Consider the following 27672-nt stretch of genomic DNA (forward strand, 5'->3'; position numbering starts at 1 on the left):
CTCCCGCCATACTACTGCTGAGGGCACGGCCAAGCACCCGCCATACTACAGCCGAGGGCGCGGCCGGGCTCCCGCCATACTACAGCGGAGGGCGTGGCCGCGCTCCCCCCATACTACAGCGCAGGGCGCTGCCGGGCTCCCGCCATACTACAGCGGAGGGCGCGGCCGCGCTCCCGCCATACTACAGGCTATACTTCATTGCAGGGTGCAGCAAGACTCAGGCCATACTACACAGAGGAGGTAGCTGTAAGGCTCTGGTAGAAAAAAAAAAAAGAAGAGGTATTCTGGAGGATGTTCAAGTAAAAATCAAAAGATGTCACAGTATAAAAATAATGTTTTGTGGTTCTTATTAAAATAATTCCTGTGATTTGGAAAATATGTTATGTAAGGTTTAGTCCAGAAATTTCAACTTTGAATAGATTATGGATTGGTTATTTTTTCCCCACCAAAGTACCTCAATTTTAAATTTGGAAATGTTTCATTATGATAAGAACACACAATTACCATTAAAATCACAACCATTTAAACAATTTCATGAACCCCCCCGCCCTTCAAGAAGTTCTAAATGCCAGGAAGCGGAGGTGGGCATTCTGCTGTGATTGGCTGTCACATGATCGGAAAGCTCCCTATCACAAGTATGCATTGGTAGCTTTCCAGTACCCGCCAATTACCATGCCGGGAGCGCACTCTAAGCGCGGTAATTGGTTTACAAAGGGCTGCAAATATGCGGCAGCTCTGCATTAAGAGCCCAGCCACAGAGAGGCTGCATATATGCATACTGCTGGCGGGAAGTGGTGAAAGAAGACTTCCAGGTATGCCATTTTTTTTTTAATATAGTTGCATTGGACCAGCTTGGACTATGTATATACCATACCCTACAGGATCCCCCTAGAACAGTGAGGGCAAACCTTGACACCCCAGATGTTTTGGAACTACATTTCCCATAATGCTCAACTACACTGCAGAGTACATGAGCATCATGGGAAATGTAGTTCCAAAACTATGGGACGCGGCCGGACTCCCGCCATACCACAGCGGAGAGCGCGGCAGCACTCCCGCCATACCACAGCGGAGGGCGCGGCAGCACTCCCGCCATACCACAGCGGAGGGCGCGGCAGCACTCCCGCCATACCACAGCGGAGGGCGCTGCAGCACTCCCGCCATACCACAGCGGAGGGCGCGGCAGCACTCCCGCCATACCACAGCGGAGGGCGCGGCAGCACTCCCGCCATACCACAGCGGAGGGCGCGGCATTATTTTTTTTTTACATAGTTGCATTGGACCAGCTTGGACTATGTATATACCACACCCTACGGAATCCCCCTAGAACAGTGAGGGCGATCCTTGACACTCCAGATGTTTTGGAACTATATTTCCCATAATGCTCAACTACACTGCAGAGTACATGAGCATCATGGGAAATGTAGTTCCAAAACATCTGGGGTGCCAAGGTTCGCCATTACTGCCCTAGAAGCTGGAAATCATTGATGTAGCCACGGCTTCCGAGATTCCATGCTGAGCGACTGGCCTGCTGAAACCTGAACACAGGCATTCCCCTGCTCAGCACAGGCGCCAATCAGAGAATGCTTTGCATTTTCTCAAAGAATGTAAAACATTCTCTGACTGGATGAGGTGGAGAGAGTGTGACATCATCGCCCACCTCATCCAGAGAACACTTTGCATCAGATTCAGTCCTGTATGGGAGCATGACATCAGAATAAATGTTCTATCAAACATGTGCAATATGCAGCAACAGATATATGGCTGGGTAATCTGGGTTGCATTGCACTGCCATAGTGAATAAGTAAACAAAAATCCAACTGGTTGCTTTGGGAAGACAGACAGTTCATCCCTTTGTTACATGACAGCCAAGGCCAACTGGTATCCGGAGCAGTGTCCACTAATAAATTATCTTGGATCAGAAAAAGGCAATTATGGGAAAACTGTGGCAAAGTGACCATATGTTTGCTATTGCTACATTCAAACTGCAGGTGCATTGTGGGTGCGTCCAGCGGGAGGCCCTGAACCACGTCTGATGCCAGCAGGTATCATCTTCAGCCGAGACGTCCGCTAAGGGTTTATCACAGCCGATTCATCCGCTGATGGACTGTCAGGAAAAGTTCCGCACATCCCTGTTTAATACATTTGTGGTCTTTTAAGCTCGATTTGCTCCCCCGTCGACTTTGTCTAAACAAGGAGAGAAGACAATTAAAGGGTTTATATCGTTATTCCAGGAAATCAACCTATTTATAGTCTCCTGTATTGTACCACAAGTCTTACCGCTCCGGAACAAGTAGATAAATGGCACAGTGCAGGATGTGATGGGCTCCTGCAACCAATCCCAGCTCACGGATTTATATCTCATATGCATAGCTCAAGGCAATATCCTGATATAAATTCCTTTCCAATCACTATCAGAAACATATCAATTCAATAAAAGTTCACAAATGATTAATGTGGTCTTAAAAAAAAAGGAAAAAATTCCTAAGGCCTCGCTCATTCACTTGCTTACTGGGCACTTTCACCCCTTCCTGCCCAGGCCAATTTTCAGTGCTGTCGCACTTTGAATGACAATCGCGCGGTCATGCTACACTGTATCCATCTGAAATTTTTATCATTTTTTTTTCCACACAAATAGAGTTTTCTTTTGGTGGTATTTATCACCACTGAGGTTTTTTTTTTTTTTTTTGCGAAAGACCGAAAATTTTGAAAAAACAAATGTTCAAATGGCGCTTTTCCACTGCATGGAACTGAACAGTTTGGCTCGCTTTTGTGCTTTTCCACTGCTGGTACCGCATGGTACGGTGTAGGTACGGTACGGCGGCGCTTTTCCACTGCATGGAACCGAACGGTATGGCTCTCAAAAACAGTACCACCTCGATTGTGGTTCCAAGAGGTACCATACCCGGTACCATATCCCACAATCCTTTGCATGCAGTCACTACTAGCCACTGATTGGTCAGAGAATCGTTGTTATCCCACCCACTTAACTTTAGTACTACTTTGGGAAAGCAAACCATATCGTACCGAACCGTTCCAACACCGTACCATGCGGTACCAGCAGTGGAAAAGCAAACCGGGCCAAGCAGGGCCGAGTAGAGCCGAGCCGGTACTTGCAGTGGAAAAGTGCCATTAGTCAGTTATAAAACTTTGCAAACAGGTAATTTTTCTCCTTCATTGATGTGCGCTGATGAGGCTGCACTGGTGGGCACTGATGAGGAGGCACCGAAGGGGCAGCACTGATGGGAACTGAAAGGTGACAGCACTAAAATGGGCTGCACTGATGGGCACTGAAAGATGACTGCACTAAAATGGGCTGCACTGATGGGCACTGAAAGGTGACTGTACTAAAATGGGCTGCACTGGTGGGCACTGAAAGGTGACTGTACTAAAATGGGCTGCACTGGTGGGCACTGAAAGGTGACTGCACTAAAAAGGCCTGCACTGATGGGCACTGAAATGGGCTGCACTGATAGCCGACACTAATGGGCAGCACTGACATTCAGTGCCCAGAATATCAGTGTTGATGTCACTTTTACAGAAGCCAGTTATCGGCTTGCCTCTCCTCACACTGTCAACCAGCTTGTGTTTAGATCGTGATGAGCTCTCATTGGACACAGCTGATCACGTCGTAAAAGTCCACTGTGATTGGCCCTTTCCCCCAATCTGTGATTAGCTGGATGCTAAGGACACAGCAATCACAGAGCGCATTGCAGCGGACACGATCATGGGAGGACCTCACATGACGCCCTCCCAGAAGTGGACGACCGCACGGTAGCTGTCATTTGGCTATAGCGTGGTTGGGAGATGGTTATACTTGCTTTGCTCTCTGAAGAGCGATCTGCCTTTAGATCGTTCTTCAGAGAGCATTTGACAGGCAATAAGGAGGCTTGTATCACTGCCTCACCACCCGTTTAACCCTTTAAATGCCACACTACTGTGCCACAATTGTGTGTATTCTTTCAAATGGGTTATGTTTGGCAGGCAATAGCACCCACCAAGCAAGACAGGGGGTATAATTCCAGCCATGGATGGGAAGCAAGGCATTGCAGCATGTTACACCTCCTTTCCGCTGCCTTCCCAGTTACAGGGGGAGTGGCTGAGGGGTGACAAAAAACGCAGCTAGACCGCAAGTCTTACCAAGTTTTACCACTCCTCAACTACAAATGTAAAAACAAGCCCTTCAAAAATCATAGATGGTTGCTATTAAAAAATTTCCAAGAATGCCAACTGCCTGCTTGTTATGCTGATTCTCCGGCTTCCATCCCTTCCAAGTCACTAACCCATAAGCAACCAGATCAGGAAATCGGAGAGCCTTATCTGCCTACATTGACATCTATGAGACTGACAACTAATCCTGGGCAGAGCACTAAGGGAGGAAGAGTACCAGGACCTGACCGCTACAGCTGAAGATCTCTGGAGTATGCTTTCTCTGGACCAAAATAGTGCAGGCACCTTCTCAAAATCGCTGCGACTTCAAATCGCACCAATTTGAATGGGTGCCATTGCAAACAAATGTGAATGGGCCCTAATTGTGTCAAGCAAACAGAGGAACGGGTGCAGAAAAGCGAATAGGAGGAAGAGCAGATTTGTCTTGGCCGAAGGGTAGGTACACTTGTTTTGGGTGAAGAAACAGAAGCGCTCTGAGCTTCCCCCGCCCTCAGCACTTCCCAAAATAAACCTGCGCACAATGCAGCAAGAAGTTTACACATCCCCCTCCCCCCCTTTAAATGCAACAGGTTCATGTTGGATGGGATTGTGCCTTTAACACTTATGACCAGGGGATGTTGATACTGAGGTGTCCAGGCTAAAATGTAGCAGTGTCAGTTAAAGCGTTACTATACCCACAACAAATCAGTCTGTGCAGGGGCATCTCCAAAAATTAGAATCTCTTTAAAAAGTTAGTGATACTCAAGTCTCCTTTTTTTTTTTTTTGAAGTTAAAAATAACAAACATGTTATACTCACCTTCCCTGTGTAGTTGCATTTGCACAGAGCAGCCCTGATCCTCCTCTTCTCGGGTCCCTCTTCGGCACTCCTGGCCCCTTCCATTGAGTGCCCCCACTGCAAGCAGCTGGCTATCGGGGAACCCGAGCTGAACCACAGCTCCATGTATCCATTCAGACACGGAGCCGCGGCCCGCCTCCCTCTCTCACCTCATTGGCTGACTGGCTTTTGACTGACAGCAGTGGAAGCCAATGGCACCGCTGCTGTCTCTTAGCCAATGAGGAGGGGAGTCGCGGGCAGCCGAGACACTCCTGCAACATGCTGGATCTAGATAGACCCCAGGTAAGTATTAGAGGGCCTGAGGGGCCCCACACTGAAGGCTTTTTATCTTAATTAATATATTGTATTAAGATAAAAAAACCTTCTGACTTTACAATCACTTTATTTCAGTAATTCAATTCAAAAAGTGAAACTCCTATTTTATATAGAATAGGATACACAACGATTGATCAATTTCTATTTCAAGCATTTTTTTTTGCTTTAATTTTGATAAATATGGCTTGCAGCTAGTGAAAACCCAAAATTCAGTATCTGAGAAAATTGGAATATTACATAAGACCAACTTAAAAAATATATATTTTTGATACAGAAATGTTGGCTTACTGAAAAGTATGTCCATGTACAGTATAGTATGCACTCAGTAATTGGTTGGGGCTTCTGTTGCATAAATGACTGCATCAATACAGCGTGGGATGGAGGCGATCAGCCTGTGGCACTGCTGTGGTGATATGGAAGCCCAGGTTGCTTGGATAGTGGCCTTCGGCTCATCTGCATTGTTGGGTCTGGTGTCTCTTCTTCCTCCTGACAATACCCCACAGATTCTCTATGGGGTTTAGGTCAGGCAAGTTTGCTGGCCAATCAAGCACAGGGATACTGTGATCAATAGACCAGGTATTGGTACGTTTGGCAGTGTGGGCAGGTGCCAAGTCCTGCTGGAAAATGAAATCAGCATCTCCATAAAGCTGGTCAGCAGCGCTGACTTTGGGCTTGATAAAACACAGTGGACCAACACCAGCAGATGACATGGCTCCCCATATCATCACTGACTGTGGAAAATTTAGCATTTCATTTGGAAATCAAGGTCCCAGAGTCTGGAGGAAGAGTGGAGAGGCACAGAATCCAGTGTGAAGTTTCCACAGTCAGTGATGATTTGGGGAGCCATGTCATCCGCTGGTCCACTGTGTTTTAACATCATTTATTAAAATGTAATATATATATATATTATATTATATATAGTCATTTATGAGACACTGAATTTTGAGTTTTCACTAGCTGTAAGCCAGAATTAACAAAATGAACCGCTTGCCGACCGCCGCACGGCTATTTACTGCAGCGGTCAGCCCCTCACAGGCAAAGTGACGTAGTACTACGTCGCTAGCCTGTGAGGCTCTAGGGGGCGAGCGCGCGCCGCCGGAGGTGCGCTCCCGCCCCCGCTCATTCCCTAAGCAGTCCACGCGAGTGACCGGCGGACCCGATGTCTGCCGGTCACTCGCGATCTCCCCGTGGAGAGGGAGAAAGGCAGGCGGCTGATGTAAACAAAGCCACCTGTCATTCTCCCCTGTGTAATAACAGAGATCATACGGTCCTGCTATGTAGGATCGTATGTCTCTGGTGTTACACCACTAGCCACACCCCTTTACAGTTAGAAGCACGCCCCTAGGGACACACTTAACCCCTTGCTCTCTAATACAGTTAACCCCTTCCCTGCCAGTGTCATTTTTACAGTAACAGTGCATATGTATAGCACTGATTACTGTAGTAATGTCACTGGTACCCCCAAAAGTGTCCAAAAATGTCAGTCAAGGGTCCTATCTGTCCACCGCAATGTCGCAGTTAAAAAAAAAACAAAAAAAAAAAACAAAAAAAAAAAAAAAAAAAACGCAGATCGCCGCCATTACACGTTAAAAAAAAAAAAAAAAAAAAAAACACCAAAAATGACAAAAATCTTTCCCTTAGTTAGTAAACGCAATAACTTTTGCGCAAACCAATCAAAATACGCTTATTGTGATTTTTTTACCAGACATATGTAGCAGAAAACAAATTGGCCAAAAATGTTAAAAAAATTTGAAAAATATTGTTATTTTTTCAAAATTTACGCTCTTTTTTCGTTTACAGCGCAAAAAGTAAAAATCGCACAGGTGATCAAATACCACCAAAAGAAAGCTCTGTTTGTGGGGAAAAAAAGAACGTCAAACTAATTTGGGTACAGCCTCGCACGACCGCGCAATAGTCCGTTAAAGTCACGCAGTGCCAAATCGAAAAATAGACCCTGGTCAGGAAGGGGGTAAAATCTTCCAGGGCTTAAGTGGTTAAAAAAAAATGCTTGAAATATATCACTCTGTGTGTAACACATCTATATAAAATATAGGAGTTTCACTTTTGAATTGAATTAATAAAATAAATTAACTTTTTGCTTGATTTTCTAATTTTTTAATATGCACCTGTTTTAGCAGTAAAGCATGCTGGTTATACTCACTGTGGAACCTAAGGGGTTTATCATTGTGTAAAAAGGCTGTTTGAGCCTGTGTTCTCTGATCCTCCCCTTCTTCCACTGTCCCTAATCCATCTCCTAGTAGTACAGAGCTTTTGGAGTCAGTCTGCACATGCTTAGTTTGGTATATATTGCGAAAGAGGTTTTCTTTTTCCTCTTGGGGCAGTGCATGTGATCAGCACACAGCCAATCAGCACTGTCCAGATAGAGCGTCAGGGGTCCTGCAGCCTCATGGCACAGTCAGAGAAGAATGAAAACGCCTCCAACAAACTTTAACCAGACAATGATAGAAGTCATAAGACTGCTATGTACTGCTGATGAGAAAAGGTATTTAGTAGTTAAAATTTACTAAAATAAATGCATTTCCATGTTCTGTGTACTGTAGGAGACCAGATATAGTGACTGCAGGCTCCTGGGGAGAGCAGATATAGTGACTGCAGGCTCCTGGGGAGAGCAGATATAGTGACTGCAGGCTCCTGGGGAGAGCAGATATAGTGAATGCGGGTTCTGGGTTTAGTAACACTTTAACTTGACTACAACTCTAGGAACGTTTAAGTCCCCAAGATCGGGGTATCATGCAGGTCAACATGAATCCACAGATTGTGGGTGGGAAGGGGTTAACCTGTCCTAAAAGCCAAGATTAGTGGTTGTTCTTCAACATTTCTCAAAATGGGGTAAAAGTCTACATAAAATCGGGGGGTAATCTTGGATGTGATAAAATAAAAACAACATTACATGGCCAAGACAGCAACGCTGCTTTCAGGTGACATTGAGAATAAAATGCTGATCTGCTAAATATTTCTACCAGTATAAAGTCCAGTAGTGAAGGACTCGGCTCATTACAGTATAATCAGGTTACCCATCAACCATACAGATATGTGAATTGCAGGGTGAGCAGGTTCGTCACGCACAAACACAGTATGATCATCAAGGGACCAGCTTGCCTGGCTGCCCAAGACCTAGTTTTGCTAGAACAATAAAGAATTCCCTTGCTGCAGCACTGGGATTGCTTGCTTCCAAGACCAATATCTGCATGGAGTTTGTATGCCATCTAGGTGGCTGAGATTCTCTGGCATCTCTATATACTTGTAGGTTAAAGCTTATTTCCAACCAAAACATTTTTTTTTAGTTTAGAACTGGTCTATGGTCACCAAGACAGGGAGTGAAAAATAAGTGCCTATAATACATTGTCTCACCCTGCTCTGCACATGCTCAGTTGTGTTCTATTTTTAGGCACTGTGCTGAAAATGTAGAGGCCAATCTACTGACAGCCTTAAGATTTACTGCAGCTCAGGGGCTCTGGGCTTCAGCAATATAGCGAAACAGGAATAATGCCGGAGGCAATTTACAACACACACCAACTTTGGTAGCATAATTATTAATGTGGAATGTACCCATGGAGCGAAAAATACGGTATGTTCCTTGCTAAAGAACATCATCTTTGCTTATCAAGTTGTTATGGGTATAGAGCTCCTTTAAGACCCAGGTATCTTGCCCACCTCTTCTCCTAAAGTGAAACTTCACTCTCCCAATCAACAATGATTATTTGTAATCCTTATGCTGCTAAGATTAGTATATAGATAGGAAAGTATATCATATTTACTTGTTTTTTTTTTTTACATTTTTTTACATTTCTTCAGTTATCACCTGCATAGGCAAAGAACCAGGAAGTGTAATATACCCCAGGAGTCTTTGGGAGGGGAGGGGAGCAGAAGGAATTTACTCACCCAAGCACACTCTCCTGCATGCCTGCTTGAGCTAAGCGCAGATGGATTCCAGGAAGTAAATGCTACATGAATCACATGCCTTTACTCAAGATGGCCACGGCCAGAAATGCTTGAGGGGTGTTTTGCAAAGTGATTGCTCAACAAAATAAAGCAGTCATGGATAAACGGGGAGATTGTTTTGAATATGTAACATGAATTAAATCATGTTTTTTTGTTTTGTGGTGTTTAGATACACTGAAGATCCACATTAAAGTAATATGGGCCTTCCTCTGCCAACCTCCTTCTGAAAAGGCTATAATATTTGTAATTGCACAGTTGAACCCCCCACAGACTTCCATGGGTCTATTTTCTGATATAGGATGAACTCAGGAGATGGCCGCACAGAATTTTATGGGGGGGGGGGGGTCGTCTGTACAGGCATCGGCCAGGGATAGAAGATTTTGGATGGAGGTGCTAAAGACTCCTGCAGGCCACATGTATCTGATTTGGGTAAATATACATTGGATGCAAGGAAGGGGCTTCCTTTAGCTTGGGGAGCTAAAAACAAAGAAACTGCACCAAAGGATGATTGACTACTCGCTCTGAGATCCCAGAGAAACCAGACACACAGCCAAAAGCCGGGGACGACGGAAACAGTTAGGTTCTGAATGGCTGATCCTTCCCAGATCACATGACCAAATGCCTAGGCATCTGGTTGAGTAACTAGCGGTCATGAGCCATGCCATTTTTTAGCTTTGGGACTTTATAGAACACCCTTGCCATGTGAGAATTCTGCATGCCAATCTCTGCTTTTTGAGGATGCTAGTTCCCTGGCAGTCAAACAGATCGCTGATGTTTTGAGGATGTGTCAGCTACAAAAGGCACAGGAAATTTGGTAAGAATTGATGGCAAGATGAATGCAGTATGTTATCAAAAAATACTGGAGGACAATTTGCATTCATCAGCCCAGAAGCTGCGCATGGGACGTACTTGGACATTCCAACATGACAATGATCCTAAATACAAGGCCAAGTCCACCTGTCATTGGCTACAGCAGAATAAAGTGAAGGTTCTGGAGTGGCCATCTCAGTCTCCTGACCTCAATATCATTGAGCCACTCTGGAGAGATTTCAAACCTGCCATTCATGCAAGAAAGCCCAAGAATTTACAGGAACTGGAGGCTTTTTGCCAGGAAGAATGGGCAGCTTTACCACCTGAGAAGATAAAGAGCCTCATCCACAAATACCACAAAAGACTTCAAGCTGTCATTGATGTTAAAGGAGGCAATACACGGTATTAACCACTTTACCACCGGAGGATTTTGCTGTCTTACGTCCAGGCCACTTTTTGCGATTCGGCGCTGTGCGACTTTAACTGACAATTGCGCGGTCGTGCGACGCTGTACCCAAACGAAATTTACGTCCTTATTTTCCCCACAAACAGAGCTTTCTTTTGGTGGTATTTGATCACCTGTGCGATTTTTACTTTTTGCGCTATAAACAAAAAAAATAGCGTTTATTTTGAAAAAATAACAATATTTTTAACATTTTTTTTATATGAAATTCCCCCCAAAAAATGTAAAAATCGAAATTTTTTAAAATTTTTGGCCAATTTGTTTTCTGCTACCTATGTTTGGTAAAAAAAAAATCACAGTAAGCATATTCTGATTGGTTTGCGCAAAAGTTATTGCGTTTACTAACTAAGGGAAAGATTTCTGTAATTTTTGGTGTTTTTTTTTTTTTAACACGTAATGGCGGCGATCTGCGATTTTTTTTTGCGGGACTGCGACGGACAGATCGGACCCCTAACTGACATTTTTGGGGGTACCAGTGACATTACTGCAGTAATCAGTGCTATATATATGCACTGTTACTGTAAAAATGACACTGTCAGTGAAGGGGTTAATTTTATTGGAGAGGGAGGGGTTAATGTATGCCTGGTGCTTACTAACGTGTGTGGGGGGGGGGGGGGGAGGTGACTGAGTGAGTGAGGGACAGATCGGATGTTCAGCTATGCTGAACACTCCGATCTGTCACTTAGGAGATCCGCCCGCTCTGTTTACACAAGCGGGCGGATCTCCAAACTAGATTCCCCGACGATCGGGGAAGAGCGGCGGCGATTGCCGCTGCTCCTCCACTGGCCCGACTCCCGCTGTGACTGAACACAGCGGGAGCGAGCCTCCGGCGGCGCGCGCGCGCCGCCCACATGGGGCGGAGTCCAGCGACGTAGGTCTACGTCGCTGGACGATAACGAGCCACATTGCTGCAGTAGCAGCAATGTGAGCGGAGGCAAAGTGGTTAAATAGTGATCAACCGATATATTGAGGGCCGATATGCACTTTTCCCGATATATCGGAATCGGCCCCCGGAGGTTACCGATGTACCGGAGTGATGCCTGCAGCTAGAGGCACCACCTTGGTACCGGCATCCATAGCCGACGGTCGGCTGTCTTTTAATGACAACCGATGCGGCTGAGAAGCCGCTCGGCGGTCATTACAAGGAGCGGGAGGGGACAGCCCCCCCCACCGCTCGCCCGGGTCTCCCGTCCCACTGGGAGACCCGGGCAACCAGCCTGCACGGCCGCCGAAGACCCGATCAAAGCCGCATTCGGCTCTGATCGGGTCTTCAAGCAAAAACCCGGAAGTGATGTCATGAGTGACATCACTTCCGGGTACTGTCTGACGCCAGATTCTAAAAAAAATGACAGCATTCAAAACAGCCAAACTTAGCTGTTGAATACTTTTAAGTGCGGAGGAGGGGTTTGGGGTCTTCTAGACCCCCAGATCCTTCCACAAAAAGTACCTGTCAAAAAATAAATTTTTTTATAAAATGTACGAAAATATTGGCCAATATCGCCCAATACTGATACGCATTGGCCAAAATATCGATCGATCACTAGTATTAAGAACTGGGGTGTGTAAACTTTTGATCAGGGTCATTTAGGACGTTTCTGTTGTCATTAGGATTTAAAAAGAGTAAACACAGTTGATTGCTAATAAATGGCTTCAGCCAAACACTAACCATGAGTGAAAGAAAAGTTTTTGTGTTATCCTTCATATTCTCAGAAAAATGGCCAATAAATCATAAATTCTGTCAGGGTATGTAGACTTATGAGCACAACTGTACATTGGTTCTACACTAGGAACTGCTGACCCAGAACCAGTATAGATATAAGGAATGCTGACACTTTCCTGGCCTATTTATAGCATGTATGTTCCAAGTCTGTCATTCATAAGTCATGAAGAAACAGCCAGGAAACTAGTATCTTCAATGGAAGCTCCTACACCTATCTCACGACATGCATAGATTAAAGATGTGAGGGTCTCTCATTTATGGTCTTACTTTAACCGCTTGCCGACCGCCGCACAACTATTTACGTCGGCAGTCAGCCCCTCACAGGCAAAGCGACGTAGGGCTACGTCGCTAGCCTGTGAGGGTCTAGGGAGCGAGCGCGCGCCGGAGGCACAGTCATGGACCCCCCCGCACGTGTGTCCGGCGGACCCAATGTCCGCCGGTCACTCGCGACCGTCCGTGACAGCGGGAGAAAGGCAGGCGGCTAATGTAAACAAGCCGCCTGTCATTCTCCCCTGTGTTTGAATGGTGATCATACGGTTCTACTATGTAGGACCGTTGATCACTGTTCCTACACCTCAAGCCACAGCCAATCACAGTTAGAATCAGGCCCCTAGGGACACACATTCTCAAAAAAAAGTTAACCCCTTCACTGCCAGTGTAATTTTACAGTAACAGTGCATATATATAGCAAAAGTGTCAAAAATGTCAGTCAAGGGTCCGATCTGTCCGCCGGAATGTCGCAGTACCGAAGAAAAAAAAAAAAAAAAAAAAAAAAAAAAAAATCGCAGATCGCCGCCATTACTCGTTAAAAATAAAAAAAACAACAAAAATCTTTCCCTTAGTTAGTAAACGCAATAACTTTTGTGCAAACCAATCAAAATACGCTTTTTGCTATTTTTTTTACCAAACATAGGTAGCATAAAACAAATTGGCCAAAAATGTTAAAAACTTTTGATTTTTACATTTTTTTGGGGGGAATTTCATAGAAAAAAATTTGAAAAATATTGTTATTTTTGCAAAATTGACGCTCTTTTTTTGTTTGTAGCGCAAAAAGTAAAAAAATCGCACAGGTGATCAAATACCACCAAAAGAAAGCTCTGTTTGTGGGAAAAAAAGAACGTCAAATTCGTTTAGGTACAACGTCGCACGACCGCGCAATTGTCCGTTAAAGTCACGCAGTGCCGAATCGCAAAATAGGCCCTGGTCAGGAAGGGGGTAAAATCTTCCGGGGCTTAAGTGGTTAAGATTTATTTTTATGATGATTAACCTACGAGACAGAGAGGTGGCTGCTTACACACCAGGGTGCCTCTTTACGGACTGGCTTGGTTCCCTCCTATCAAAGCTGAAGTTCAACACTTTTATGATTTTCATTTCTAAAAGATTTCTTTGCTGATGTCACTTTTGGACTCTTTTTATTTTTATTTACATTCACTGATTAATGTGGATATTCAAATCCCTAAATGTAGCGCGGCACTTTCTAACCTTTTCTACAATTGTACAATGCTTTGTAAAATTGTGGTGCCTGCAGCGGTTCAGTTTAAGGGTTAATAGCGCAATATGTTATTCTTCCCACTTTAAGAATGCTTTGATAGTTACCTTTGGGGATGAACTTAATCGAGTTGCTGAATATTCAGAAGCGGGACTGGTTCTTCTTTGGCCCGTCATTTAAAAACTCATGGCCCAGTCCATTGCCGCACTTCCCGCAGGAGACCTGGAGGAGTAAAGTGACATGACTTAGTGCAGAAAACCCCAAGCAAAAATGTGAAGGATACAGTGATGAAATTAAGGCTACGTTCACATGTGGGCGTAGCGGATCATGAGCAGAATCACCGCGATTCTGCCCGTGATCCGGAATCAATGCAAATTGCGGGACGCCTGTGCGATGCCCGTGAATGCAATGGCACCCCAAACGCTGTGCGATGTTGCTGCGATTTCTGCTTGCCGAATCGCGGTAACATCGCGCAAACAGAATCGCAGGACGCATGACGCACAGAAGAAGCTCCTGTACCTTCTTGGGCGTCATGCATCCCACGATTCTGTTTGCGCGATGTTGATTGGATGGCCAATTAGCACTCCTTCAGTACTATCAGAGCTTGACAAGTAGAGACCTTGTATCTTAAATGAAGACCCCTATGGATTATAGTCATGTACAATCTTCTGCAGACAATACCCTGGTGGTTGTGCCGTTTTTAGAATCCATGTGGGTGTTCTTACCTTAAGAGCATTGGGCCGTTCCACATATTTGGAGACGCTGTCCTCATGGATAGTCTCGGTGAAGGCCGGCCACGGGGACGAGTGTTCAAACTTGGTGCGGCTGGAGAAGAGCTCATAGCCACATTTGGTACACACGTATATTCCTGATCATAGAAAGACACAAATGCAGAAAGTATTAGAAATCATTTAAAGAAATCTCCATTCCTCTTCAGGCTTTTATTATTTTTTAATCACTGGAAAGGATATGGTTGCCTTTATATTTATTATTTAATCACTGGAAAGGATATGGTTGCCTTTATATTTATTATTATTATTATTTAATCACTGGAAAGGATATGGTTGCTTTCATATAAATAAATAATTCTCCTATGATTATATCCTATCGGATGAAACGCGTCACTTCACTACATGCGTTGCCTTACATGATGACTTTGTAAGTGTGTTTCTTTCTTTTAATACATTTTGGGAAACAGTTTTAGGCCTCTTTCACACAGGTGTTCCGTATGTCCGTATATCACCCCATCCGTTTGCGGGTGATATACGGACATAATGTAAGTCAATGGGATTGTGGATGTCAGGGGATGACCATCCGCTGACATCCGATTTGTGTCCTTTCAGTTCTGTTCCGTTTTTTGGAACGGAACAGAACCCTATTTTTCTTCCGTTTAAAAAAACGGAAAGGACGCAAAATCGGATGTCGGCTGTCATCCGCAATCACACAGACATACATTATGTCCGTATATCATCCGCAAACGGATGGGATGATATGCGGACATACGGACTGGATGACACAAGTGTCATCCGTGTCCGTAAAAAAAAAAAAAAAAGTGCCGGAGCGGATCGCAATACGATCCGCTCCGTGTGAAAGAGGCCTTACGCTATGTTTGCACGGTTTGGTTACTTACTTTCATGTATACACCATCCGTTTGGAAGTCTGGGTGTCTTTCTGCTGATTATCCTGGTCATCCTGGCATTTACATCGGGAAACTGTATGCTGTTTGAAGAGACGTGCTACCTTAATCTGCTCTGAATGACCCATAGCCTATATGGAATTTTGGGTCCATCATCTCCGGTGAGCGCATTCATATTACCTTTGCTGGTGTTGGAATTTATCACTATCATCACAACAACTATTTACATAAGTCACCTTTTCACTTGGGACTCTCTGGTCCTTATATGGACTTTTTTTCAACAAAGACTTCATTTCTTCTGTTATCTCATTAATGAAGATTGTTAGTTTTTTGTTTGTGACACTGTTTTGTTTAGTTTCACTTTATTCCCTTGATGTCTAGAATATTGCTATGCATATATAGCCCCTTAGTGCTGCACTTATCCTATTTATGATTGTTCATATGAATAAAGCCTGAAGAAGTTTATGTGTGGTAGGTTGGCAGTGTGAAAGGTGAAGGACTCCGGGTGCAGAGGAGGAAATGAGAAGATAACATTCCTAGAAACAGCGCCACTTTATTACCGTTTTGGATAAGTGACAGACTGCAATGTATTTTTATTGCATGTGACATTTTATAGATTTCCGTTATTAAGTTGGACATTTTCTGATAAACTTTATGCATGGATTTACTGCACTGAATGAAGATTAGATTGCATGGGACGTTTTATAAAAAACATTTTTTCTATGATGCAAAAATATTTTTGGAATATTTGACACTTTATTGTTGTGTATAATTTTGCTTAATTTTATGTACGGTATATATCGGCGTATAACACGCACCCTAATTTTAAGAGGGAAGTTTCAGGGGAAAAAAAAAAAAAAAAAAAAAAAAACGTAAAATTTAAAAAAAAACAACTTTGAAGCAAAATAAGGGTCAGTGCCCATCAATGCAGACTTATCAGTGCCCATTTGCAGCCTCACCAGAGCCCATCAATGCAGCCTCACTGTTGCAGCCAGATCAGTGCCAATCCGCAGCCTCACAAAGGCAGCCGGATCAGTGCCCATCTGCAGCTTTATAAAATGCAGCCAGATCTGTGCCCATCTGCAGCCCCATAAAATGCAGCCGGATCAGTGCCCATCTGAAGCTTCATGAATGCAGCCAGATCCGTGCCCATCTGCAGACTCATAAAATGCAGCCAGATCAGTGCCCATCTGCAACCTCATAAAATGCAGCCAGATCAGTGCCCATCTGCAACCTCATAAAATGCAGCCAGATCAGTGCCCATCTGCAACCTCATAAAAGGCAGCAAGATCAGTGCCCATCTGCAACCTCATAAAACGCAGCCAGATCAGTGCCCATCTGCAGCCTCATAAAATGCAGCCAGATCCGTGCCCATCTGCATCCTCATAAAATGCAGCCAGATCCGTGCCCATCTGCAGGCTCATAAAATGCAGTCAGATCCGTGCCCATCTGCAGGCTCATAAAATGCAGCCAGATCCGTGCCCATCTGCAGTCCCATAAAATGCAGCCGGATCAGTGCCCATCTGCAGACTCATAAAATGCAGCCAGATCCGTGCCCATCTGCAGCCTCATAAAATGCAGCCAGATCAGTGCCCATCTGCAGCCTCATAAAATGCAGCCAAATCCGTGCCCATCTGCAGTCCCATAAAATGCAGCCGGATCAGTGCCCATCTGCAGACTCATAAAATGCAGCCAGATCCGTGCCCATCTGCAGCCTCATAAAATGCAGCCAGATCAGTGCCCATCTGCAGCCTTATAAAATGCAGCCAGATCCGTGCCCATCTGCAGCCTCATAAAATGCAGCCAAACCCGTGCCCATCTGCAGCCTCACCAGAGCCCATCAATCCAGCCTCATAAAATGCAGCCGGATCAGTGCCCATCAGAACACTGGTCCAATGCCAGTCCAGGAAATGGGACTTCGTATTACAGAGGCCGCCAAAGTAAACAGGAGATCCTCTTTTTATGTAATCTGACAGCGCTCGTCCCCCCTCCAAGGCAGCCAAAATAAAATATCGCACCCTCACCCGATTTTCAGGGGAAAAAAGTGTGTGTTATACACTGATAAATCCGGTATATATTCTGTTATTATGTACTTCTATATTGATGAAGTGCACATATTTCATAGCACAGTCACAAGAAGAAGAGGATAGACAATGAAGTGACCCCATAGCTTTGCACCATTCCATGTGGTCAGTAAACTTCCCTATACAAATGACATGTCCGGATACCGCCCGGCTCAAGCCCTGTTGTGACACTGATATTGCAACTAACCAAAATCACTGAGTGCCTTCCAGGAATACACGTCTGTACTGTTCCTCCTTAGTACATTAATAGGTGACCACAGTTATTGGTGTAATTATTCGTTTTTATCCTGAGCAAGCATTGATACATTGCATAACACAGAATCTAATGAGAAAGTGCACTTTTTTTTTTTAAAGGGGAACGTTAGCAAAAAAAAATAATAAAAAAACAACACAGTACACGATTTGTAATGCAGAAGAGACATCCTTAGTCTCTCCTGCATTAACCATTCACCCACTGAAAAAAAAAAAAAAAAAAAAAAAAAAATCAACATTTTTGTGCTAGAAAATTACTTTGAATCACCAAACATTATATACAGTGCCTTGCGAAAGTATTCGTCCCCCTTAAACTTTTGCCACATTTCAGGCTTCAAACATAAAGATATAAAACTGTAATTTTTCCTGAAGAATCAACAAGTGGGACACAATCATGAAGTGGAACGAAATTTATTGGATATTTCAAACTTTTTTAACAAATAAAAAACTGAAAGTTAATACTTTGCAGCGCCACCTTTTGCTGCGATTACAGCTGTAAGTTGCTTGGGGTATGTCTCTATCAGTTTTGCACATCGAGAGACTGAAATTTTTGCCCATTCCTCCTTGCAAAACAGCTCAAGCTCAGTGAGGTTGGATGGAGAGCATTTGTGAACAGCAGTTTTCAGTTCTTTCCACGGATTCTCGATTGGATTCAGGTCTGGACTTTGACTTGGCCATTCTAACACCTGGATATGTTTTATTTGTGAACCATTCCATTGTAGATTTTGCTTTATGTTTTGGATCATTGTCTTGTTGGAAGACAAATCTCTGTCCCAGTCTCAGGTCTTTAGCAGACTCCATTTGGGATTTTTAAAGCTTGGGAAATATTTTTGTATCCAAATCCGGCTTTAAACTTCTCCGCAACAGTATCTCGGACCTGCCTGGTGTGTTCCTTGTTCTTCATGATGCTCTCTGCGCTTTAAACGGACCTCTGAGACTATCAGAGCCGGTTCACATACAGACGACCCGACTTGCCAGGGCGACATGTGAAGTCGCGGTGAACAGCGCGCACCGCGACCTCGGAGCGACATGCACGGGCTTCATATCATTGAAGTCAATGCAGGTCGCTCCAGGTCGCCCCAAAGTAGTACAGGACACTTTTTCTAAGTCGGAGAGACTTGTGTCGCTCCTATTAGAACCGGTCCTGTGCTAATCTATGGCAGGCGACCCACAGCGACTTGTCAGGCGACCAAGTCGCCTGACAAGTCGCCCCAGTGTGAACCTGCTCTTACAGTGCAGGTGCATTTATACGGAGACTTGATTACACACAGGTGGATTCTATTTATCATCATTAGTCATTTAGGTCAACATTGGATCATTCAGAGATCCTCACTGAACTTCTGGAGAGAGTTTGCTGCACTGAAGGTAAAGGGGCTGAATAATTTTGCACGCCCAATTTTTCAGTTTTTTTATTTGTTAAGTTTGAAATATCCAATAAATTTCGTTCCACTTCATGATTGTGTCCCACTTGTTGATTCTTCACAAAAAATTACAGTTTTGTATCTTTATGTTTGAAGCCTGAAATGTGGCAAAAGGTCGCAAAGTTCAAGGGGGCCGAATACTTTCGCAAGGCACTGTATATTTAGTTTTAGCAGAGGCCCTATGGAATAAAATGATGGGCTTTGCAGTTTTTTTTTTGGCAAACGATATGTGCGCACAGGCAGGCTGGGGGGGGGGGGGGGGGGGGGCTAGAGATGTTGGACAGGAAACGAGGCAGGCTCTAACACTGCACAGTGTGCAGGGAAATCAGAGTAAGACATTTTAGTACAGGAGAGGAGCCGGAACAACGAAGGCCCCTTTCACGCATGCGGACCGTTCAGATCTGCCCGTCAGTTTTTTAGGTGGATCTGAACGGATGCCCCATGTATCTCTATGGGGCATCGGATGTCATTGACCTGAACAAATACACCCCCTCCCTAACTGACACAAGAGTTCCCTGTAACTTACACAAGTCATGTTCCTGCCTGCACATACAACATCAATCATTCCATGGGAACCAGATATATTGGTTTTTATGCCGGGAGGGACACACACTCATTCATTGTGAATGGCGCTCCAATGCACTGTACAATAGAGTGCCGCAACCCACTACAACCCACGTACTAGGTGTTCTGGTGCGCCGCATTGCCAAAAAGGAATTATTTGCATTCTTTAATAATGTGATGTATTGGAAGTCTAATCATAAAAAAATCATAAAAAAATGTGATGACTTCCTGTAACCCACTTTAACATGAGCCTTAAAGTGATTGTAAAGTCTTTTTTTTTTTAATTAACAAACATGTTATACTTACCTCCTCTGTAGTTGGTTTTGCACAGAGCAGCCCCGATCCTCCTCTTCTCAGGTCCCTCTTTGCTGCTCCTGGCCCCTCCCTCCTGTTGAGTGCCCCCACAGCAAGCAGCTTGCTATAGGGGCACCTGAGCTGCAGCTCCGTGTGTCCATTCTGACACAGAGCTTCGGTTCAGCCCCCCCCCCCCCTCTCCTGATTGGCGGACTGAATTTGATAGACAGCTGCAGGAGCCAATGGTGCTGCTGCTATGTCTCAGCCAATCAGGAGGGAGAGTTCCGGAGAGCCGAGGGACTCGAGGACATCGCTGAATGGAGATGGGGCTCAGATAAGTATTAAGGGGGTGAGGGGGGGATGCTGCACACAGAAGCCTTTTTATCTTTATGCATAGGATGCATTGAGATAAAAAAAACCTTCTGCCTTTACAACTCCTTTAACCACTTGCCGAACAGTCACTGGGACTGTACTGCGGCAAAGTGGCTCGATTCCGTCCAGAGACGTAGACCTACGTCGCTGGACTCCTCCCCTTGTGGGCGGCGATCGCGCGCCGCCGGAGGCTCGCTCCCGCTGTATTCAGTCACAGCGGGAGTCGGCCAGGGGAGGAGCAGCGGTGATCGCCGCTGCTCTTCCCCGATCGTCGGGGAATCGAGTTTGGAGATCCGCCCACTTGTGTAAACAAAGCGGGCGGATCTCCCAAGTTACAAACAGTGACACATTGCAGGGTTCAGCATAGCTGAACATCCGATCTGTCCCTGTGTCACTCAGTCACCTCCCCCCACACATGTCAGTAAGCACCAGGCATACATTAACCCCTCCCTCTCCAATAAAATTAACCCCTTCCCTGTCAGCGTCATTTTTACAGTAACGATTACTGCAGTAATGTCACTGGTACCCCCAAAAGTGTCAAAAATGTCAGTCAGGGGTCCGATCTGTCCGCCGCAATGTTGCAGTCCCGCAAAAAAAAAAAAAAAAAAAAAACGCGGATCGCCGCCATTACTCGTTAAAAAAAAAAAAACACCAAAAATGACAGAAATCTTTCCCTTAGTTAGTAAACACAATAACTTTTGCGCAAACCAATTAAAATACACTTATTGTGATTTTTTTTATTAAACTTAGGTAGCAGAAAACAAATTGGCCAAAAATTAAAAAAAAAAAAAAAAAAAAAAAAAATCGATTTTTCCATCTTTTTGGGGGGGGGGGGGGGAATTTCATATAAAAAATGTGAAAAAATATTATTTTTTCAAAATTTACACTTTTTTTTTGTTTATAGCGAAAAAAAAAAAAATCGCACAGGTGATCAAATACCACCAAAAGAAAGCTCTGTTTGTGGGGAAAAAAAGGACGTAAATTTGGTTTGGGTACGGCGTTGCATGACCACGCAATTGTCCGTTAAACTTGCACAGTGCCGAATCGCAAAAAGTGGCCTGGACGTAAGACAGCAAAATCCTCCGGTGGTAAAGTGGTTAATGCAGCACAACAGGTTAAAGGAAACAAAAATACTTAAAATTCAAGTATATATACACCATAGTTTGTAGACGCTATAATTTTCACACAAATCAATCAATATACACTTTGTGCCGGTTCACATTTGTGCGATGACAGAGATCGCATGTAATTCAGAGCGCACTGCTCCTAAATTACATGCAATATCTGTGCGGTGCAAATTCAGCCATACAGTTTGTATGGCTGAATTTGCACCGCAATCGCACTAAACACGCACAGGACCCTTTTTTTAATCCACAGCAGAATCGGATCGCATGGTGGTTCAAACTAATGCGATCCGATTCTGTGCGAACTTGCAGTTCACACTGCGATATGCGATCGCAACTGGGGGTGTCGTTAACTTTTAATTGAAATCCCCAGCATATTGCATATGTCAGTGTGAACTGGCAGGGGTGCGGATGCGATGCGGGAACACGCTGTATATTGGCAGCGTTCCTGCATCGCTGAAGTGTGAACCGGTTATTATTGGGATTTGATGTTACCAAAGACATGGATCAGAATTCATTTTGGACAAAATTTCTGAAGAAATTATAATTATTTTTTTTTTTTTTAAAGAGATAGGTCTTATATAATGTGAAGGTAGAAAATATTCATTCTTTTTTCATATATATATATATATTTAACTTCTTCCCGTCCACGCTATAGCCGAAAGACGGCTACAGCGCGGACCTTAATTGCTGGGAGGGCGTCCATGTACGCTGCCTGCGGAGCACACACGGCTCGCTCTGTGATCAGCGAGTCCATGAGATCGGTCCCAGCCCCTTACCATGTGATCAGCTGTCAGCCAATGACAGCTGATCACGTGATGTAAAGAGCAGCGGGCGATCAGCTTTTGTTTTTTCTCCTCAAGCTGTCAGTGTGAGGGGAAAAAAAAAAGCATATCGCCAGCTGCTGTCAGAGGAACATCGGCCTGAAGAGGAGGAGCATCTGTGCCCACCAGCGCCACCTACCAGTGCCACCTATCAATGCCAATGAGTGCCACCTACCAGTGCCTATCATTGCCACCTATTAGTGCCCATCAGTGCCACCTTATCAGTGCAGCCTATCAGTGCCCATCAATGAAGGAGAAAAATTACTTGTTTGCAAAATTTTATATCAAACAATAAAAACTGTTTTTTGTTTTTTTTTTCAAACTTTTTGGTCTTTTTTTGTTTGTTCAGCAAAAAATAAAAACCCCAGTAGTGATTAAATACCACCAAAAGAAAGCTCTATTTGTTTGAATCAAATGATAACAATTAAATTTGGGTACAGTGTTGCATGTCTGCACAACTGTCATTCAATTGCATTGTATGCCCTCGAGTCCTCATGCAATCCTTGCGACTGAATAGCTTTTTTTTCTATGCTAAGATCACCATTGAGGTATTTATAAATTGCTATCATGTCCCCTCTCAGGCGTCTCTTCTCCAGGGAGAATAAATCAGAAGCTTGTCACTCAGATTGTGATGAAGGCCACGAGATTCTTCGGGGCACAGTCCACCATTTTTGGTCCCTGATGACTTCAACAAAAGCGCCTGAAAAATGCTAGAAAAACGTTCATTTTAGGTGGCGTTCCCACTGGAGTAGCCCGTGAATGCGTGATTGATTTTATTCACATAGCGCACAAAGAAAAAAAAAAAATGCATGGTGTGCCAATGATAATAGCCTCACAAAAACCACACTGTTAAAAAGTTGCACGTAGCTCAACAAAAAGTGCATGGGATTCTTGGCCAAGGGCAGTGCAGCTCAATGAATGGGCGGCCTACAAGGGAAGCGCAACAACATGCAGAAAACACGCACATGTGTGACACCCGACACTGCGCCATATAATGTGAGTGGGAAGAAATAGGCTTTCCATTGGCTAAAATCGGCTTTACAAGAGGCTGACAGACCCCCACATCTAAGAACATTCTACGAGATCAATGATAGGAGAGAGGAGATCAATAATAGGAGAGGAGATCATTGATAGGAGAGGAGATCATTGATGGGAGAGGAGATCAATGATGGGAGAGGAGATCAATGATGGGAGAGGAGATCAATGATGGGAGAGGAGATCAATGATGGGAGAGGAGATCAATGATGGGAGAGGAGATCAATGATAGGAGAGGAGATCAATGATGGGAGAGGAGATCAATGATAGGAGAGGAGATCAATGATAGGAGAGGAGATCAATGATAGGAGAGGAGATCAATGATAGGAGAGGAGATCAATGATAGGAGAGGAGATCAATGATAGGAGAAGAGATCAATGATAGGAGAAGAGAGGAGAGAAGATCAATGAGAGGAGATGAGAGGAGAGAAGTAAGGAGAGGAGAGAAGATCAATGATAGGAGATGAGAGGAGAGAAGTAAGGAGAGAAGAGAAGAAGATCAATGATAGGAGATGAGAGAAGTAAGGAGAGGAGAGAAGATCAATGATAGGAGATGAGAGAAGTAAGGAGAGGAGAGAAGATCAATGATAGGAGATGAGAGGAGAGAAGTAAGGAGAGGAGAGAAGATCAATGATAGGAGAAGAGAGGAGAGAGGTAAGGAGAGAAGAGAAGATCAATGATAGGAGAAGAGAGGAGAGAAGATCAATGATAGGAGATGAGAGGAGAGAAGTAAGGAGAGGAGAGAAGATCAATGATAGGAGATGAGAGGAGAGAAGTAAGGAGAGAAGAGAAGATCAATGATAGGAGATGAGAGAAGTAAGGAGAGGAGAGAAGATCAATGATAGGAGATGAGAGGAGAGAAGTAAGGAGAGGAGAGAAGATCAATGATAGGAGATGAGAGAAGTAAGGAGAGGAGAGAAGATCAATGATAGGAGATGAGAGGAGAGAAGTAAGGAGAGGAGAGAAGATCAATGATAGGAGATGAGAGGAGAGAAGTAAGGAGAGGAGAGAAGATCAATGATAGGAGAAGAGAGGAGAGAAGATCAATGATAGGAGATGAGATGAGAGAAGTAAGGAGAGGAGAGAAGATCAATGATAGGAGATGAGAGGAGAGAAGTAAGGAGAGAAGAGAAGATCAATGATAGGAGATGAGAGGAGAGAAGTAAGGAGAGGAGAGAAGATCAATGATAGGAGATGAGAGGAGAGAAGTAAGGAGAGAAGAGAAGATCAATGATAGGAGATGAGAGGAGAGAAGTAAGGAGAGAAGAGAAGATCAATGATAGGAGATGAGAGGAGAGAAGTAAGGAGAGAAGAGAAGATCAATGATAGGAGATGAGAGGAGAGAAGTAAGGAGAGAAGAGAAGATCAATGATAGGAGATGAGAGGAGAGAAGTAAGGAGAGAAGAGAAGATCAATGATAGGAGATGAGAGGAGAGAAGTAAGGAGAGAAGAGAAGATCAATGATAGGAGATGAGAGGAGAGAAGTAAGGAGAGAAGAGAAGATCAATGATAGGAGATGAGAGGAGAGAAGATCAATGATAGTAGAAGAGAGGAGAGAAGATCAATGATAGGAGAAGAGAGGAGAGAAGTAAGGAGAGGAGAGAAGATCAATGATAGTAGAAGAGAGGAGAGAAGATCAATGATAGCAGAAGAGAGGAGAGAAGATCAATGATAGGAGAAGAGAGGAGAGAAGTAAGGAGAGGAGAGAAGATCAATGATAGTAGAGGAGAGGAGAGAAGATCAATGATAGTAGAGGAGAGGAGAGAAGATCAATGATAGTAGAAGAGAGGAGAGAAGTAAGGAGAGGAGAGAAGATCAATGATAGGAGAGGAGAGGAGAGGAGAGGAGAGGAGAGGAGATCAATGATAGGAGAAGAGAGGAGATCAATGATAGGAAATGAGAATGATAGAAGATGATATTATTAATAGGAGATGAGATCAATGATAGGAAAGGAGAATCAATGATAGGGGAGGAGAATCAATGATAGATGATGAAATCAGAATATTGCCAAGCATGTGACAGATGATGCAACTTTCTGATTGGCTGACAGTATACACTGAGCTCTTCCTATACCCAGCACACACACACACCCTCCTCCTCTATTACCGTTCTCGAAGTGATCTTTGTACTTCTCTCCGCCATAGAACGAACAGAACGACATGGCGACGTTCCACCGCACAGCTCCGAACCTGACCCTCTCCGGACACCGTCCCCGCACACTGCCTGGGGTACACAGCGGCACGTTGTGTAATAGACTGCTACGGGAGTGGGCGGTAACTACTTCACCACAAGGGCGTGACTTATAAGAAGAAACACGTTGTATAACAGCCTTCTACGGGCGTGGGCGGGACATATCTGACCAGAAGGGCGTGACTTAGTGGAATCAGCACATAGTCTAATCACCGTGGGTGGGACCTACTTCACCACAAGGGCGTGACTTAATGGGAGCAGCACGTTGTGTGATAGACTCGTGTAGGAGGGGCCTACTTCACCACGAGGGCGTGACATACTGGGACCAACACGTTGAGTAATAGACTTCTACTTGAGTGGGCGGGGCGTTGCTTTGCTACAAGGGCGTCATGTTTACTGGGAGCAGCACGTTGTGTTGGAGACAACTACGAAATGGGCGGGGCTGAGTCTCACAAAGGCGTGACTCGCTGGGAAGTAGATTTAATGGAGAAGGTGGAGTTCTGTCACTTGATGGTATATCCCTGCAGGAAGCTGGGGACGCCATCTTGGTTTAGGGCAAAGACTTTTTTTTTTTTTGCTAGCCAGTATTGGTTATTACATGAAGCATTTGTTGTGTGTGGTCATAGATAGTGAAGGCTGAAGGGGCAGAGCTGGAGAACCTCGCAGGGGCAGAAAGAGATCTGTGCTTTCATGTACAGGAATAATATTTATATTATTATTAGTATTTATAATATATTATATATTAATAATATTGCAATATCAATATTTATACATTTATATTATATTCACATTCGATTATTATGTTATTATAATATTATTTTTTTTATATTCTATTATATTCACATTATATTATTATGTTCTTATTATATTATTATTTATAAAAATATTTTCCAGCTCTATAATGTTACATTGTGACACAAATAAAATTGGATATTTTGTATATGTATTCTTTGTGCAATAAATTTGAGATATTGTAATTATTTGTATATATATTATTTGTTAGATATTTAAAGTCCCATATCCCCTCTACCTTTGTTCTTCATTATATTGGGATGATGGTGCTATTGTTAATATTCTAAATGATACCTGGTATACTCACACAATTATTCACTATTATTTATAATATATTATATTGATAACAATATTTATAAAAGATGCAGTGAGCATAAGCAGTCCCATCAGGAGGTTCACAGAGCTCTGAGTATACTGCAAGTGATAACTGAGACTAACACATATTTATTCCTGTCTCAGAAGCTGTGAAAAGAAATCTTTAGTGTTATAAGCTGTCTTTAGTCACTTTTAATTAAAGAGGAAGTTTACTCCAAAAAAAAAGAAAGAAAATTGTGAAGAGGCAGGATTTTGTAATATAAAGTATTCCTACATTCATACAGGCTGCACAAACGTTTGCCATAATTTCCATAATAAAATAATTTCTATGACTGCCAGCTCCATCTAGTGGACAAAATAAGGTATAGTTTTCTAAAATATCTCACTGAGAAAATATACTGCATTTTGGCCACTAGATGGAGCTTTCATGCTTGTTTTGTGATGTAAACCGTATCTGAATAACACAGAATGACTAAAATGCTAACTTTGTATAGGCGGTCCCCGGGTTATAAACATCCGACTTACAAACGACTCCTACTTACAAACAGAGAGAGACAACAGGAAATGAGGAGAAATATCCCCCTAGGAAGGGAAATTCACTACTGTAAGAGTTATCATGGGGAAAAGGTGTCTCCACTGAAGCTTTATCACCAATCCTTGTTTCCACAACAACCCAAAATTTTGAAAAAACAGTTACCATAGGGACAGAAAGTGAGGTGAAATCTTCTGAACAGGGGCACAGACAGCAAAACAAATGGTACAGGGGTGTTAACCCTTCCCTTATGCTATCCAAAAAACTTAAAAATATTCTTTTGGTTGGATTTACACTTAAAGAGGAAGTAAACCCTCCTCTGTAACTTGTACCTATAGGTAAGCCTATGATAAGACTTACCTATAGGTACTGTAAATATCTCATAAACATGTACCGTTTAGGAGATATTTACCTTACATGCAACCAATGACATCACTGGCGCATGCACTCTGAAGGAACGGCCGCTGGTGCC

The 27672-nt window shown here is 43.7% G+C and overlaps 1 protein-coding gene across 1 annotated transcript; it reads right to left on the reverse strand.

The window, feature by feature from the left end:
• Positions 1–1803: 1803 nt before the first annotated feature.
• On the reverse strand, positions 1804–25654 carry MSRB1 (methionine sulfoxide reductase B1). The gene is made up of 4 exons (XM_082261848.1): positions 25478–25654; positions 14492–14634; positions 13874–13988; positions 1804–2187 (listed from the first exon to the last, which is right to left on the reverse strand). The coding sequence occupies exons 1-4, from the start codon at positions 25530–25532 to the stop codon at positions 2156–2158; spliced, it is 345 nt and encodes a 114-aa protein (XP_082117974.1). The 5' UTR covers positions 25533–25654; the 3' UTR covers positions 1804–2155.
• Positions 25655–27672: the final 2018 nt, after the last annotated feature.

Source organism: Pelophylax lessonae (assembly GCF_965119305.1).
Source record: "Pelophylax lessonae genome assembly, chromosome: 6".
In the NCBI taxonomy this organism is placed as follows: Eukaryota; Metazoa; Chordata; class Amphibia; order Anura; family Ranidae; genus Pelophylax; species Pelophylax lessonae.